This window comes from Bos taurus, chromosome 14, assembly GCF_002263795.3.
Source record: "Bos taurus isolate L1 Dominette 01449 registration number 42190680 breed Hereford chromosome 14, ARS-UCD2.0, whole genome shotgun sequence".
NCBI classification, from domain to species: Eukaryota; Metazoa; Chordata; class Mammalia; order Artiodactyla; family Bovidae; genus Bos; species Bos taurus.
Genome location: NC_037341.1, coordinates 972,326 through 986,667, shown reverse-complemented (window position 1 = coordinate 986,667; position 14,342 = coordinate 972,326). Strand labels below are relative to the sequence as shown.

Below are 14,342 nucleotides of genomic sequence, written 5' to 3'. Positions count from 1 at the left end.
CAACCCCCACAAGGCCCTGCGGCGCCGGTGCCTCCGAGGACCCGTAGCGGCCCCGCGCACAGCCTGTCGGGAAGCTCGAGTCGCCCCCTGGCGCAAGGAATGATGGGAGCTGAAGTCCGCTCAAAGCCTGCCCTCCCTACCGCCAGCGCCCTAACCAGAGGCTCGAGGTTTCCTGCCTTCCCTCCAGCACCGCCCTGCACCTCCCTACCCCCGACCCGTCCCCGCCTTAGCCTCACGACCCAGAGATCCCGCCTGCTGCCCCTCCCACGGCGACGTGGCTCCCTGAGGGCAGGGCGACAGGCCCAGGCTGTGCTTGTATTTATTTGCCCGGTGGACTGCGTGTGTCCTAGGACTTCAGAGACTCTGGGTCACCCTTCTTGCAACACTACCTGAGCATGTGACAGTAGAGCCCCGCACAGCAGGAAGGCCACCCCCAAGGTTCACTGCCACCCCGTGCGGGCACCAAAGAACCAAGCAACTCCTGCTGACCCCGCAAATGCCTTCCTTGCGGTATTCAGGTCTCTGACCGACAAGGCTCGCTGCCTCTGCGCTGCCTGGGTGCTCGCCCTGCCCCGCACCCGCACCCCCGCCCCGGGAGCCAATAAGCACAAGACTACTGTCAGACAGGGACAGTCAGGGCCAGCAGCACCTGCACCTTTATCCACAGGCTGGGCGGCCGGGCCGAGATACCATTGAATCACTCTATAAAACCCAGAGCAAACAAGGAGAAAGTGCGAGTCCGGGGAACGGGGCCGAGGTCATGCAGAGAGGTCACTGTTATCAAAACGCTCCTGGTCATACACTTCAGCCACCACCTTGCGGCCAGCAAACCAGCGCCCATTGAGGGCCTGGATGGCCTTGTGAGTCTCAGAGGCTACGGAAAACTCCACAAAAATCTTGACAATGATCTCCGCGTCCTCTTCCTCGCCCTGCTTCTCTTGGTAGATGATGACACGGTTGACAGCACCAAACTTGCCACACTCCTCAGTCACCTCCCCTTCCAGGTCATCGTCGATGTCCTTGGGGTCCACCATGTTACGCAGAACCATCACTGTGGACTGTGGGGGGGACAGCTGAGAGCTGTGGCTGGCTGGACCGCCCCGCCCCGCCCCGCCCCGCCCCGCCCCACCGGCCCCGGTGGCCCACCTCCTGCTTGCGGAGGAGCTTCTGCATCACCATGTGGCGGGCGCTGCTTCCTGAGATGCTCATGTGCTCCTGCTCACTCAGCATCTCCGGCCGCTCCGACTCGGGAAACAGCTCCTCCTCCTCCTTCTCCTTCTTAGGCTCCAGGAGACCAAGTGTCGGAGGGCTGGCCAGGATGGGATTCACCACACCAACAGAGGGGATGGTGACCGGAATGGGAGGCCGAGCCGGTGTCACACCTGCAGCAAACCCACAGAGTCAGCAGTCACTCCCCCCACCTCCCTCCATTCCCAGGAAGGAGCATGGCTGAACTGCCCTGGGGCGCAGGGGGCCCAGGGGGCGAAGAAGCTCGTTAAGGACAGCTGAAGGCATCAGGCCCAGAAGAGCAGCAGTGGAAGAAGGGAAACCTTGACCCACCCAGGCTCACCTGTGATGACTCCTGGGGCCTGGGCAGCCATGACGGCCTGGGGTAGAGCCCCCAGGGGCTGGGCCAGAGTCAGTGCAGGGGACACCAGTCCAGGAGTGGCTAGGGTACCCAGTACTGCTGCTCCAGCCACTGCTTCCTGCAACCAAGAAGGCCACCATGCTTAGTTCTGGATCTGGGTGCCTCCACTCAAGACCATCAAAGGGCCAGTCCCCACAGGACCAGTGGTCCCAGTGCCCACTACTGAACCACACAATGGCACCAATCCTTACCTGAGCTGTAATCTTGGCTGTGGCTGCAGCTGCGGCCACGGCAGCAGCCGGCGGGAGGCCTCCAGGTGTGGCCGGTGTAAGCAGGGGCATAGGGGGTGTGACAGCCTTGCCCACCCGCAAGTACTGGCCCCCCAGGTCAAAAAGGTTCATGGAAGACACAGCATCCTGGGACGATTGGGCTTTCTCATATTCTGCAGAGCAGGAGCGCAGTGAGGGCCAGCCTTGGGCCTGGGGTGTGGGGAGAAGGGGCTTCACCCCACCCCCACCTTCCCAAACTCACCAATGAAGCCATAGCCCTTGTGTTTGCCAGTCGTGGGGTCCCGAGCCAGCGTGCAGGATTTGATCTTGCCAAAGGCCTCAAACACACTCTTGATGTCATCATCCGAGAGGTCCTGGTGCACGGAAGCCACGTAGATGCGGTTGAAGGCTCGCGCCTCCTCGGCCAGCTGGTCTATGATGGGCTGAGCCTGCCCTATGTTGCTGGGTCTGCCCACCTGGGGTAGAGACAGGAGACAAAGAGCCCCCAGTCAGTCTAGGCTGGCTGTCTGGACACAGAACACGCTGCACACTGGCCCCAAGGTCCCCTCCCCAGCCCTCACCTTGATGTTCCTGCCTCCCAGCATCACGGAATTCATCTGCTCCAAGGCCAGCTGGGCGGCTTCTGGGACCTCATACTCCACAAACGCAAAGCCCTGGACATAGGAACGTGCAGTTAGGCCAGGAGAGCGCGGGGCTGGGGCGAGGTGGCAGACGGACCCTCACCTTGTGCTTCATGGTGACGGAGTCCCAGGACATGTCGATGCTCTTGATAGGCCCAAAGGGGGCGAACGCCTGGCGGATGGTGTCCTCCCCTAGCTCGTAGTAGATGGAGCCCACGTAGACCCGGCACATGATGGCCAGTGCCCGCTGCCGCTGAGCCGCCATCTGGAGCAGGAACAAGGGGAGACAGAGCCACTGGCCTGTGAGGGGTGGCGAGACGCTGGGCAGCCCCTTCCCCTCCTGGCCCACCCCTCCCCCTCCTGCTCCGCTGTGGGGAGGGCTCCCCACGCGGTGGTGTGGTGCAGGATCCGCCCCTGCAGTCAGGGTGGCAGGGGTCGGCAAGACCCCAGCCCAGGAAGGAAAGTCAGGCCTGAAGGCAGGAAACAAACACACCCTGGCCCACCCAGGTCCCGGGCAGACTGACAGCACAGCTGACAGCTGGTCGGAAGGCAGGGCTGCAAGCCCTCCACTCTGGGGCCGGGCACCTGGGCGGGCTGGGAGGTCCTCTCAGGGTCCTGGCCATGCACTCAGATAGAGAGGGAAGGGGGAGCCGCCAGGCTGCAGGGACGCTGGTGTGAGGCAAGAGAGGGGGCAAAGACGGGGCAGCTACTGCCCAGAAGAGACCCCAGGGAGGAGGTAAGGAGCCCAGTCAGGGACTCCCCGGAGAGAAGACTGGCAGCACCGCTCGCGCAGCCCCAGCGCCTTGAACCCTCATAGAAAGGGCTGCTGGTCCCTGGGAGCCTCACGAGGGAGCGGAGCCACCGAGAGGAGACGCCCCGGGGTCCGTGCGGGCGGGCGCCACCGCCTCCATGCTGGGGCCCCCAGTCGCTCGAGGAGACACTCCCACCCGGCCACCTCAGATGACAGGCCTCACGGGCAGTGCCCCAGAGCCACTTGCCATGGGGCACTGGGGGGAGACCACAGGCCCAGGGCAGGCCAAGGAGATGGGCCCTGGCTCCAGCCCCTCAGCGGGGGACCCCCACACCCTCCTGAGATTCCCCATAACCAGAGGCCAGCTTCTTTTTTCAGATATGCCAACTGGTCTAGGCCAACTGCCAACTGGCCAGGCCCCCACATCCTGCCAAGAGGAGCCTAAAAATAAGGCTCAGGGCCCCCAGACAGGACCCCCTCCTCAAACTGCTCCCAACAAAGAGGCCACAGGTTTCCTGTCGAGATCAAGGACTGTCCCCCCCCAACACTTATGTCCCCTCTTGCGCCAGTTGCCCCAGATGTGAGACCAGCTGCCCCTGGGGTCAAAGTTCTCCAGGATAGGAGCATGTCTCCTCTTCAGTGTGGGCTCCCCAACAGTGGGGGTGCCCAGAGCCCCCTGCCTGACCTGCTCCCACAGACAGACGCTCCCTAGAGAGGACACGGGGTCTGTCTGGCCCGAGGACAGGACCACGTGTCCCCTGTGAGAACTCAGGCTCAGGGATGGCCCCTGGGAAGGCCATGTTTCCCCCTCAGACTTCCAGGGGGGCCTGGCCTCCTCCTCAGCCTGCCTCTGGGGGCGGGAGGGGCATCTCCTCCCCACATTCCTCTGCTGACAGCAGCCGGGGCCACAGCCACCACCTGCTCCCTGCCCGCGTGGACTCCGCCCCTTGCTGACAGCCAGGGTGCGGCCCAATCCTGCTCCTTCCCTCTCTCCTTCACGTGGGTCCCCCCAGCCCCCACCCCCTCCCCCCGTCCCCCCTCCAGGGTTTGATGGGGCCGTGAGTTAAGACCCTTCTCTCCTCGGGCGCCTGACCCCAGCCAGGAGCCCGAGCAGCCTGGTGCCCGGCGGAGCTGGAGGCCTGGTGGCACACCCGATGTGTGCAGGCGGCACGGGTGCGGGGGGCCTGGCGCGGGCAGCTGCCCTCCTGGCCGGCTGCCCTCCGCAGTTACCTGGCCGGTTAGTTTTAAGGCGGGCCCTCAGAGCAGATGCAGGCCTCCCCAGGGGCGGTCCCGGGGTGGGTGCCCCCCACACCACTGGCCCCGCCGCGCCTGGCGCTCTGCTGCGCGCGTCCTGAGCTGGCGGGCAGGGCCGGCCACGGGGAGCAAGGTCCCCAGCACATGGGCGCACTGCCCCCCTCTAGCCCTGACTAAGGACATGAGCCCCGGAAGAAGTGAGCATGTCTATTGACCGATTGCAAAGGTGAGAGAGGATCTCCAAAGCCCATTGTCACTGCTGCCATCTGAAAGACAGTAAAGACAGAGTTCAGTCTGTTGGAGCCGAGCAGTCTCCGCTCTCGTCACACCTCACGCAGACAGCGGCAAGGCCCGGAGTCCCCGCCCTGCCAGGAGGCCCGCCTGCCTTCCCACACTGCCGGGCATCTGGCCGGCCACCGGCACCTGCCCAGGGGGGCCTCAGAGCCCCAGGTGCCCCGCCCCGCAGCCTGGCCGGCAGGGGCAAGAAGGAAGGGGGAGGAGCAGGAGGAGGAGGAGGAGGGGGAGGGAGGGGAGGAGCGGACGGAGCACAGTCAAGAGCCAGGCACCCCTGGCAGCGTGAACGTTTTGCGGGCTGGGTGGGGTGCAGGAGGCTCGAGGCCCAGGCCTGTCGGCTTCACCCTGTCCTCTTCCCCCATGGCCACGGCTGCCTCTGGCCATAAGCCTAGAGCAGGGCCCTGGGGAGGCGTCCCCAGCCTGTCCTCTCAATCCTGGGCCCCGAGCCGCTGGACTGGACTCACTGCAGGGGCGGGGGCCTGACCGCTTTTATCCGAGGCCGTGGGGGTGGGGAGAAACGCCCCTCGGGGCTACACCATCAGCCTCGCAGCTGGGCACATGGTGGGGGTGACCCAAGGCCACAATCTGAAGTCCGAGAAGAGGAGCCTACTGGGGAAGGGCAGGGGCGCAGGGCTACAGAAGAGGGTTGGCAGGGGCCGTGGGCTCTCAATAGGTGGGTAGGGCTGGGCCACTTGTGCCTTAGGGAGGAACCCGGGGGTCCCAAGGAGTCCTTGAGAAACGGAGCACCACAACACCTCGCGGGGATGGCCGCAGGCACGAGAGTAGGAGAGCGGCGGCGGGGTGGCGGGCGGGAGGGTGGCTCACCTGCAGGTTGGTAAGCTGCTGCTGCTGGTGGGCGATGGTCTGTTTCACCAGCACGCTCTTGATGCTCTGCTCCATGGCGTACTTCTTGGCCTGTGAGAGAAGGCAGTGAGGAGCACTGGGGGGCCCGCCTGTGGGGAGATGGGCCTTCCTCCGCCCCCGAAGGCGTCCCCTGCCGCGGAGCCCCAGGAGGGACGCGCTCACCTTCTGGAGGGCCTCCTGCTGCTCGGGCGTCAAGGGAGGCAGTCCCAGCTTCGCGGCTGTGCCCTGCCCGTTCTCCATCTTGATGGAGTCTGTCCCCTGCAGACGGGAGCAGGGAGATGGCTGAGAGCAAGTCCCCGACGGCCCTCCCATGGCCCCAGGCCCACCCCGCCCTCTGCCCGACCACTGCGCGTTGCCTGCAGCTCAGCCCGTCCCCAGGGACAGACTGTCTCCCGCCTGGGGCGGACATGGGTCCAACAGCCCAGTGGCTGTCCCAGACCTGTCTCCTCCAGGAGACACTGGTAAGACACACACCAAAACAGACAGGCACGTTGGGGCCCTTGGCCCACCCAGAGCAGCTGCAGGACCCAGGCCCCTCTGGAGTCACCAAGACAAGCAATGAGCAGTCAGAGGAGCCCAGCCCTCATGGCAAGCGCGACCCCAGAACCTCAGGCTCAAGTTGCATAGGAGAGCTGGCTGGCACTGGCCTCCCAGACAAGGGGAGGGCCAGGACTCTGAATGTTCTGGGATGCCCCGCTCTTGGGCTGCCTGGCACCCAGGCCCCCAACATCATCTCACAGCCACAGACTCGGCTTCCCTGCTCAGGACCAGTTTTAGGGACCACTCAAAAGAGCAAGTCTGGGAGGCGCCACCCTCCCAGCACAGCTGCAGGCAGTGCCCCACCCCCAGCCCCGCACACCATCTGGAGACCTGGACTCGCTCTCCCAGCCCGCCTCACCAAACTTCTCCCTGGGCCATGCTTAGCACCCTGGCAAGAGAAGCCAGAAACAGGCCCACCGTAAGGGAACAGAAACGGACACCCGCCAATACACTGGGCGAGTACAGGAACGAGGAGATGCTCTGACGTGGCAGGCCCAGCCGGCTGCGGGCCAGGGCGGGTGCTACGAGGAGTACGGGTATGCCCTCTGCTGAAAGGCATTTCTAAGCTGCTGGCAGGGGAAGGACACAGCCGCGGGAGTGGCAGGAGCGTGTGTGCGGGGGCTCGGAGCACACCTGCCCAGTCACCAGGCGCTGGGTGGCTAGCAACCGTCTGGACTGGGGATTCTCCAACCCCAGCATGAAGCCTCGGGAGGACAGCAGGGACGAGAGGCAGGCCCCCAGCACAGGAGTGACGGGCAACCACAGAGAGAGGCACAAAGGCGGCAGGAAGGGGCTGGCAACCCAGACCCCAAGAAGCACCCTCCTGACCAGCTGCAGTGCTAGGTTTCTAGCACAGGGTCAAAGGGCGGGAAGCCCTGGCAGCCCCTCCTCTGGCAGTGCAGTGTGGCTCCTGCATGGCGGTCCTCTTGGCCTGCCCGCAGGCCCCGAGCCCAGTTCTCCTCAGTGGGAAAAGAGGACAAGGGCCTGGGCCACGGCTCCAGAGCAGGCCGTCACCATGGTGATCAATGCCAGCCCCTCTCAGCCCCTCAGAAACTTCTCAATCTCCTCTTTGTCTTGAGAAACAAAAAGCCCTTCTCCTACCAACCAATGGCTGGCTACATAGCCAGCCAGGATCAGGAAGGGCTGGCTAGAGGGACACCCTGGCCCCCCTGCCCATCAGCTTCAGCCCCCATAGCTTCCCAGGATCCAGGCTGCATACCACAGCCCTCCCCAGGCAAGCTGGGCACCCGGCCCCAACAGCCCACAGGCCACTCTGCTGAGAGGCCCTGCCCAGTCCTCTGGAGGCAGGCACTGCCATGCAGAAGCATAAAGAACCTTCTTATCCAAAGACAGCAAGGTCCAGCCCTCCACCCCCACCCCACAGGTCTGGCGATCAGCACTGGCTGAGACCCTCCAGGCCAACCCTGAAGTCGAGGCCCCAGACCTGCGCTCTGACCTGCAGAGGGGTTGGCGTTCATGTTTTACTTAGAGATCTGAAGGGAAACTCTATTTCTGGCTCTTAACACCACCCTGCACATTCTGAATGACACGTCCACCCTCCTGTATGACACCAGCAGTGAAAGGCACGCACCGCCCGAGGTTCGGGCCCACCTGACCACAGCCACCATCTGCCCGGGATGTGAAGACATGTGAGGCGAGGACGCCAAGTGGATGCAGAGGGGAGGCGGCTGGAGCCAGGAGGGAGGCTGGGTGGCAAGGGGGCAGGGCAGGGTCTCTGCCCAGAAGGCAGAGTCCCCGGGGCTCCTCCCGCTCCCACCCCCCAGCCAGGTCTCTCTGGGGCCAGGGACGCGCAGGCAGGCAGGCGGGCAGGCGGGCGGGCGGGCAGGCAGGCGGGCGGGCGGGCCTGAGGGCAAGAACGCTTAAGGGCAGTACCTGTGGAGGTTTCCATTTGTCTCCCGCTGCCACCACTGCCGCCGCCGCCGCCGCTGCTGCCGGCTCGGACCCCCCTCCTTGCTGGCCATTGACCTGCTGCAGGCAGGAAGGAGACGGTGTGACAACATTCGCAGACCCAGCCGCCCGGGCCCTCGCTTGTCTTCCCTGGTTAAGAGCTGGACTCTGCGAGGACCAGCAAGGAGCCAGTCAGAGCTCTGACCTGGCCCCGGGGCTTCCTGCAGCTGCCCCTCCACGCCTCACCCTGCCCGCTCCGCTCCTCCAGCACACCTGCCGCTGCCCAGGGCCCAGGCCCAAAGGGCTGGCCAGGAAAAACCAGAGCAGAGGCTGGGGCAGCCCCAGGCTGGCAGTAAGTCCTCAGAAAGAGACAGTGTGGCGAGCTGAGCTGTGCTCCTGCACCCCGCTCAACAAAAGGCACTCGCTCCTGGGTCAAGAGCAGCCCTCTGGCCACACAGGAAAAGACGACCGGGACGACTGGGACCACAGGTGGCCCTCTCCCCTTGAGGCGGACAGAGGCACCTCGCTAGCAGCCTGCACACACGCTGGGCCAGCCCACACCTCAGGCTCAGTTCCAAGGCCCCTCCTGAAGATGGCTCTGACTGGCAGGCCGGGCAGCGGGGCTGCCTCTGTAGGCTCCCCTATGCCTCCACCCCCTGCACACTGTTCAGGGCTGTCTAACTCAGGGCAGGTGAGAGTTTGGCCACATCTCGAGGAGCCAAAGAGCACTTGGTGTGAAGCCAGCCCAACGGCCGAAGGTGGGCAACGCCATGGAAGTCCGGGTCTTGGTGGAAGGCCCGAGACGTCCCCACCATCTCACAAGTCACAGAGCAGGAACCCACGCCCAACTCAGGCGTAAGACCCACACACATCTAGGACGACAGCCTAGGGCGAGAGCCCTGCCCATCCTCAAGGCACCAAGCACAAAGCCAAAGAAACGCTGGGCTGACCTGGCCAGAGCGTGTCTTAGGCGCTCCAGCCTCAAAGGGAAGACAGCAGCACAAGCCTGACTGCACTAGAGATGTGACCAGTGGGTGTGGAAGCTGTGGCCCACCCAGCGCTGCTCCTTCCCTGGAACCCCTCTGAAATTGGATCACTGCTGTGAGCCATGAAACCATGCTCCAGTGAGAGACAAAGGAAAGGGGGGCCCTTCTGATAGAGGTGCTACCCAGTGGGTGCTTGGCATCTGGGGAGAGGGTCTGGCTTTGCTCCAAGTGCCCTGGCAGCCCCCAGAACACACCAGAGCAGAGGCTGCCTTGCAAAACCCCAACAAGAGGTAACTTCAGGTCTGGGCATGTAATCCAACCTCTTGACCCCTGTGAATTAGATCAACTTGAAGGCACATGTATAGATGATTTCCTACTCACCCAAGTAAGTGCAGCAGCCAACAGGAACTAGGACAGTGCTGAGACCAGAGATGGCTCAGAAGAGGCTTTGCAGGGAAATTCAGTCCACCCAGGACTCACAAAGGACAGCCGACCCCAGGGAATTCACGGCAGAAACAACGTCCCCAGTCCCACAGAGCCTAGGGCTCTTTTCTAAGCAGATGCTAAGAAAGCTTAGAGGAAACTGCCCTTCATCATTACAGCTAGTCTTACGCTATCCTCCAGCCGTGACTACAGCAGGCCACAGTCACAAAGCACCCCAGCAGCAGGCAGCAGTGCCTCGAGGGGTGCAAACTCCCTCTGGTGGGTGTGTGTGGGGTGGGGGAGCGTGTGTGCAGTGTGGGGGTGTACACGGTTTGTGTGGTGGGGTGGGGTGCAGTGCAGCCCCAAGATTCTGGGGCCCAAACCCCTGCACTGCCACTAATCAATAGCCCAGGGCAAAAGAATCATTTCCATTAGAAAACCAGAAAAATCAAGTAATTACTTAACACCTCCAGGCTTCAGGCTCGTTAGGCCTGTCTCCTGGGGCAGGCAGGAAGATTCAGCGAGTGGCCAACTCTGGCCAACTCCATATACAATACGTAAGGCAATTCCTGCACATGGCCAGCGATCCACAGGTTTCAGTCATTTTTTTTTTTTGTATTATTACAACATCCAGAGTCAAGTCCCCACAGTAGGACTCGTGCAGGACACTGCCTCCCATCTGGTCAGTACCCTTCACGTGGCGCCCTGCTATCCACAGTGTGGGCAGGTTCTGTGCGGGGCACTGTGGATGCACGAAAAGCAAGACAACAGACATGCTAGCCAGCCCCGACATGAGGTTATTTCTGTAGCACAAGCCCTAAGGAGAAAACCAAGCACAGGGCTGGAGAGAGGGAGTGTGAGGGCCCCAAGGCCACAGCAGCAGAGACAGCTTCTCGGTGAGGTGACAGGCAGGCTGGGACCCACAGGAGAAAAACAAGCACCTTCACCTCTGGGAAGGTGAGGGAGTCCAGTGCTTTTGCCAGATGGAACTCCTAGGACAATGGTCCCAAGTAGGAGTGAGCCCAGGTGTCAGAGGAAGGGCCCGTGGCCTGTTTCTGCAGTGACCAGGCGGAAGGCACACAAAAGTTAGAAGAGGCTCTTCTGTATCTTCCTGGGTTCTTCCCCCCGAGATCACTGTCCGCCAAGTCCAGCGCCACTCACCCCACCTCCCGCAAGAGCCAAAGCCACAGCTTAGGGCAGCAAACCAGCACTCCTCAGCAGGCACAAACCAGAAGACGGAGAAGAAGCTTTTGCTATGCCCCTGCAGCACTGCAGGGAACCGGTGCCTCTTCTAGAAACCTATTCATTCGAAAGGTTAGAGGAGGAATGTGTTAGGCCACAGACTGGACCTCATTCCCACAAGCTGATAAGGTAAGTCTGGGCCTTTACAGTTTGTATATGCATGTTAACATACATTCATTAAACTTCTGTGGAGAAGGAAATGGCAACCCACTCCAGTATTCTTGCCTAGAGAATCCTGTGGACAGAGCCCAGAGGGCTGCTGTCCATAGGGTCGCACAGAGTCGGACATGACTGAAGCAACTTAGCATGCATGCGTGCAGTGGAGAAAGAAATGGCAACCCATTCCAGTATTCTTGTCTGGAGAATCCCAGGAACAGAGGAGCCTGGTGGGCTGCCGTCTATGGGGTCCCACAGAATCAGACACGACTAAAGTGACTTAGCAGCAGCAGCATCAACCTCCTGAAGAGGATTCAGATGGGCAGTGAAGACCCTTGTTGAAAAGCCCAGCTCCCAAGGTTCAGACCCAGTGCACACACCCACCCCCACTGTGACACCACCAGGTCTGGCCCTGTGCCACAGCTGAGCTGGGCGCCCCTGAGCAAGGCTGGGGTGTAGTGCTGATGCAGGTCTGGGGGTGCTCGGGGACACGAGGCCTCCACTCTCACTGGTCTCTGCTCCTTCTACACCTCCCCAGGAGTTTTGGTCCTTGTCTTCAAGCCTCCCTCTCCATCATCTTAAAACTCTGGTGACTTAGACAGTCACCCAGGCCTCCACCTTCACCTCTCTTCTCTCTAATGCCCCGTCACAAAGGTGGTTGCTCCTGTGGCTTCAGCAGGAAGCAGGATATGGCACAAAGAAATCAGTGAAGTTAGCCAGATCTGAGAATCACACAGCGGGGCCCCCCTCATAGCCTGGGGCCGCTTTCTCACTGGGAGTCAGCTTTGCCCCAGTGAGGCAGGTTCGCCCCTTCTGTGGCCATCAGAGCCTGAGGGATGCAGTCTAAGTACGCCCGCTGACTCTCAGATCTCCCCCATCAGTCCAACCTCCAGCCACACGCTTCTCACATAAACCCCATCCATTAGACTGAGCTGGGGAGGGGTAGGTAAATAAAGGGATGAAGTTCCCTGTGAGGGTCCGTGAGGGGACTCAGTGGCACAAGTCTGGGAGGAGGAAGAGTGAAGAGAGACTTCCCCAAGGAAGTGCTGTGTGAGAAGAGGCTGTCCATCTCTGCTTAGCGCTCCATGTGGCTGAGCACTAAGCAAGGCAGGAGAGATGCCTGCACGCGCCCTAACACCTCAGGCACCTTGAGTGGAAACTGGTCTCCAGGGCCCAGCAGACGGCGGAACAGGGCAAGACTGTCTTTCGTTCCCTACTGCTCCCCCAAGCCCTCGCACAGCGCTTGGGACAATGTGACTGCTCAGGATACGTGCAATGAGAGATGTAATGAGAGGCCTCGTCTTCCCTTCCTGAGTAGGGGTTGCAGGACGGAATCCCTGCTGGCTGGAGACCTCTTCTCCGCTGGACATCAGCAGAGAGCCCATTCACAGCTGTGTACTCAAGAAGCGAAGGCCTCCCTCTTCACCAGGCCCGATCCCGTCCTACAGGCCCGCCCTGTGGCCCCTACACGATGGAGGGGGAGACGCCACGGTTCCACGGTGCTCCGCCTTCAAGTCGGGGATACAGGCTCACAACGTGGGCAGAGGGGAACGACTACCGTCTGGCCCCGCCCGACCGCACCACGAAGAGACCCGGCTCGCCACACGGCACGAGCCCCCCTCACCCCCCCGTCAATCCCAGCCGCACCGCAGGTCACAGCCGCGCCAGGTGCTCCCGCGCCGGCTGCCGGAAGTTGCAGTCTGCGGGCCGGAAGCTGCGGCCGCAGGCCGGCCCCCCTCCCCTCGCGCCCGCCCCGCCCCCGCCTCGCGCGACCGAAGGCCGTAGAAGCTCGCGCTGGGCTCCGGAGCGGCCGCTACGTCCCCGAGGGACCCTCGGCGCCCTGGCCGGGCCAACAATCTGCTCCCGCGGTCTGAGCGGCGGCCCGCGGTCACGGGGGTCTCACTTACTAGCGCTATGGTCGCCGTCGCCATCTTGTTCCCGTCGCGGCCGCCGCGCGCGCCACACGCTTCGGTTCCTTCCGCGGTCTCGCGCGATCTAGGCGCCGGCGGAGGCGCTCTCAAGAGAACGGAACTCTCGCGATTAAAGGCCCTTTCCCCAGCGACGTGGAAGGAAAAAGGAACGCGCTTCCGGTGCGGGGAGGAACAGTTAACGCTCCGGGAAGGGCGCGCGGAAGGGGCGGGGGCGCGCGCGGCCGCCCCGCCTCCGCCCGCCGCTAGCACCGCCCTCCGCCGGCCTGTTAGCGTCCTAGGTCGCCCCTCCCCTCGCCTCTCGCGGCCTCTTTCCCTTCGCTGCTCGGTGTCTCTGTCTCCTTTGCAGGAAAACCCTGAGGCCGGGCACAGACGGCCGGATTCTCTCTAGAGCTGCGGTTGAAAACTGCAACCAAGAATCGCCTTTTTTCGGACTCAGATTTCGAAATGCCTCTTTGCATCGTATCTCTGAATGCGCCTACCAATGCATGGTGTGTTCCCTGTTACGGTCCCATTTTCTCTTTCCAAAACTGATAGCGTCCTAGAGCCACCGACGTAACAGTCTGTGGAACTGCAACCCAAGAGACAGGCTTCTGAACCAATCCCCTGGGAAGGGTATGCACTCAGTCCTCTTAGTTCTGAACTATAAAGTTCCAGGTGTCCATGCCTGGCGTTGAGCTGCCCTGGACGTTTATTGCATGCCACACCCAGTCCCAAGACCCTCACTCAGTGAAGCTCAGGCCCTGACGTTGTCAGCTTAGCAACTTTAGCCTGCCTGAGGTAGCAAAGTGTCTTCCCCAAGGAGGCAGGTCTCCTCTCAACCCTGGGAGATTTAATGTGAAATACAGACACCCTGTTTAAACACGACAATATTTTACTCATTTACCTTTCCTCTAAAATGATAAGAAAGAGTGCTTCGTTCAGTCATGTCCAACTCTTGGACCCTATGGACTGTAGTCCACCAGGCTCCTGTGTCCATGGGATTCTTAAGGCAAGCATACTGGAGTGGGTTGCCATTTCCTACTCCAGGGGATCTTCCCAACCCAGGTATCGAACTCATATCTCGTGTCTCCTGCATTAGCAGGCAGATTCTTTACCCCTAGCACCACCTGGGAAGGTTGCACCACCTTTATAAAGCCAGAAACCCCCAAAGACAAAGAGGTGGAATGTTGTGGAGCTGGAGGAAGGTGGACAACAGGGGCTGCTTTAGCATCCTGGAGGTTGAGGTCCAAGAGATGGTTCATGTGAGTGCAGTCATGACAAGGAAGAGATAAGAGCTCCGGCCCTACTGGCAGCGACTGAGAGGTGAGCTCCAGCAGAGGCACACTTGGAGGGCCTGCCTGTTCTGAAAGTGGGGGAATACATGAGATTCCTGCCTTTCTGCCACCTCCAACCCTGGCTCCCCAATCATGTGTCACTCACAATCCTCAGAGAGAAGAGCCTGTCTGCAGGATCTCCCAACACACACATACACACACACACACACACACACACACAC

The 14,342-nt window shown here is 61.8% G+C and overlaps 1 protein-coding gene across 8 annotated transcripts; it reads right to left on the bottom strand.

Moving 5' to 3' along the window:
• Positions 1 to 617: 617 nt before the first annotated feature.
• Positions 618 to 13,052, bottom strand: PUF60 (poly(U) binding splicing factor 60). 8 transcript variants are annotated; one of them, NM_001359972.1, is made up of 12 exons: positions 12,824 to 13,052; positions 8,095 to 8,190; positions 5,824 to 5,919; positions 5,623 to 5,712; positions 4,719 to 4,769; positions 2,602 to 2,763; positions 2,439 to 2,531; positions 2,120 to 2,333; positions 1,840 to 2,030; positions 1,571 to 1,706; positions 1,147 to 1,382; positions 618 to 1,058 (listed from the first exon to the last, which is right to left on the bottom strand). In NM_001359972.1, exons 1-12 carry the CDS (start codon positions 12,845 to 12,847, stop codon positions 759 to 761), a joined length of 1,689 nt encoding a protein of 562 aa, NP_001346901.1. In that variant the 5' UTR covers positions 12,848 to 13,052; the 3' UTR covers positions 618 to 758. The 8 variants fall into 8 exon arrangements, with proteins under 8 accessions (NP_001346901.1, NP_001346902.1, NP_001039598.2 ...); XM_059893198.1 differs by having other exon boundaries at positions 623 to 1,058; positions 12,564 to 12,908; XM_005215170.5 differs by having other exon boundaries at positions 623 to 1,058; positions 8,095 to 8,187; positions 12,824 to 12,908.
• Positions 13,053 to 14,342: the final 1,290 nt, after the last annotated feature.

Bases quoted from the DNA above. Each gene is read 5' to 3' on its own strand.
- PUF60 (NM_001359972.1), bottom strand. From the start codon at position 12,847: ATGGCGACGGCGACCATAGCGCTA. The intron at 2,764-4,718 runs GTCAATAGACAT...TTCCTGCTCCAG, and splicing joins CTCTCTCACCTTTGCAATCG to ATGGCGGCTCAGCGGCAGCG. The intron at 1,707-1,839 runs GTAAGGATTGGT...TCTTGGTTGCAG, and splicing joins CAGCCAAGATTACAGCTCAG to GAAGCAGTGGCTGGAGCAGC.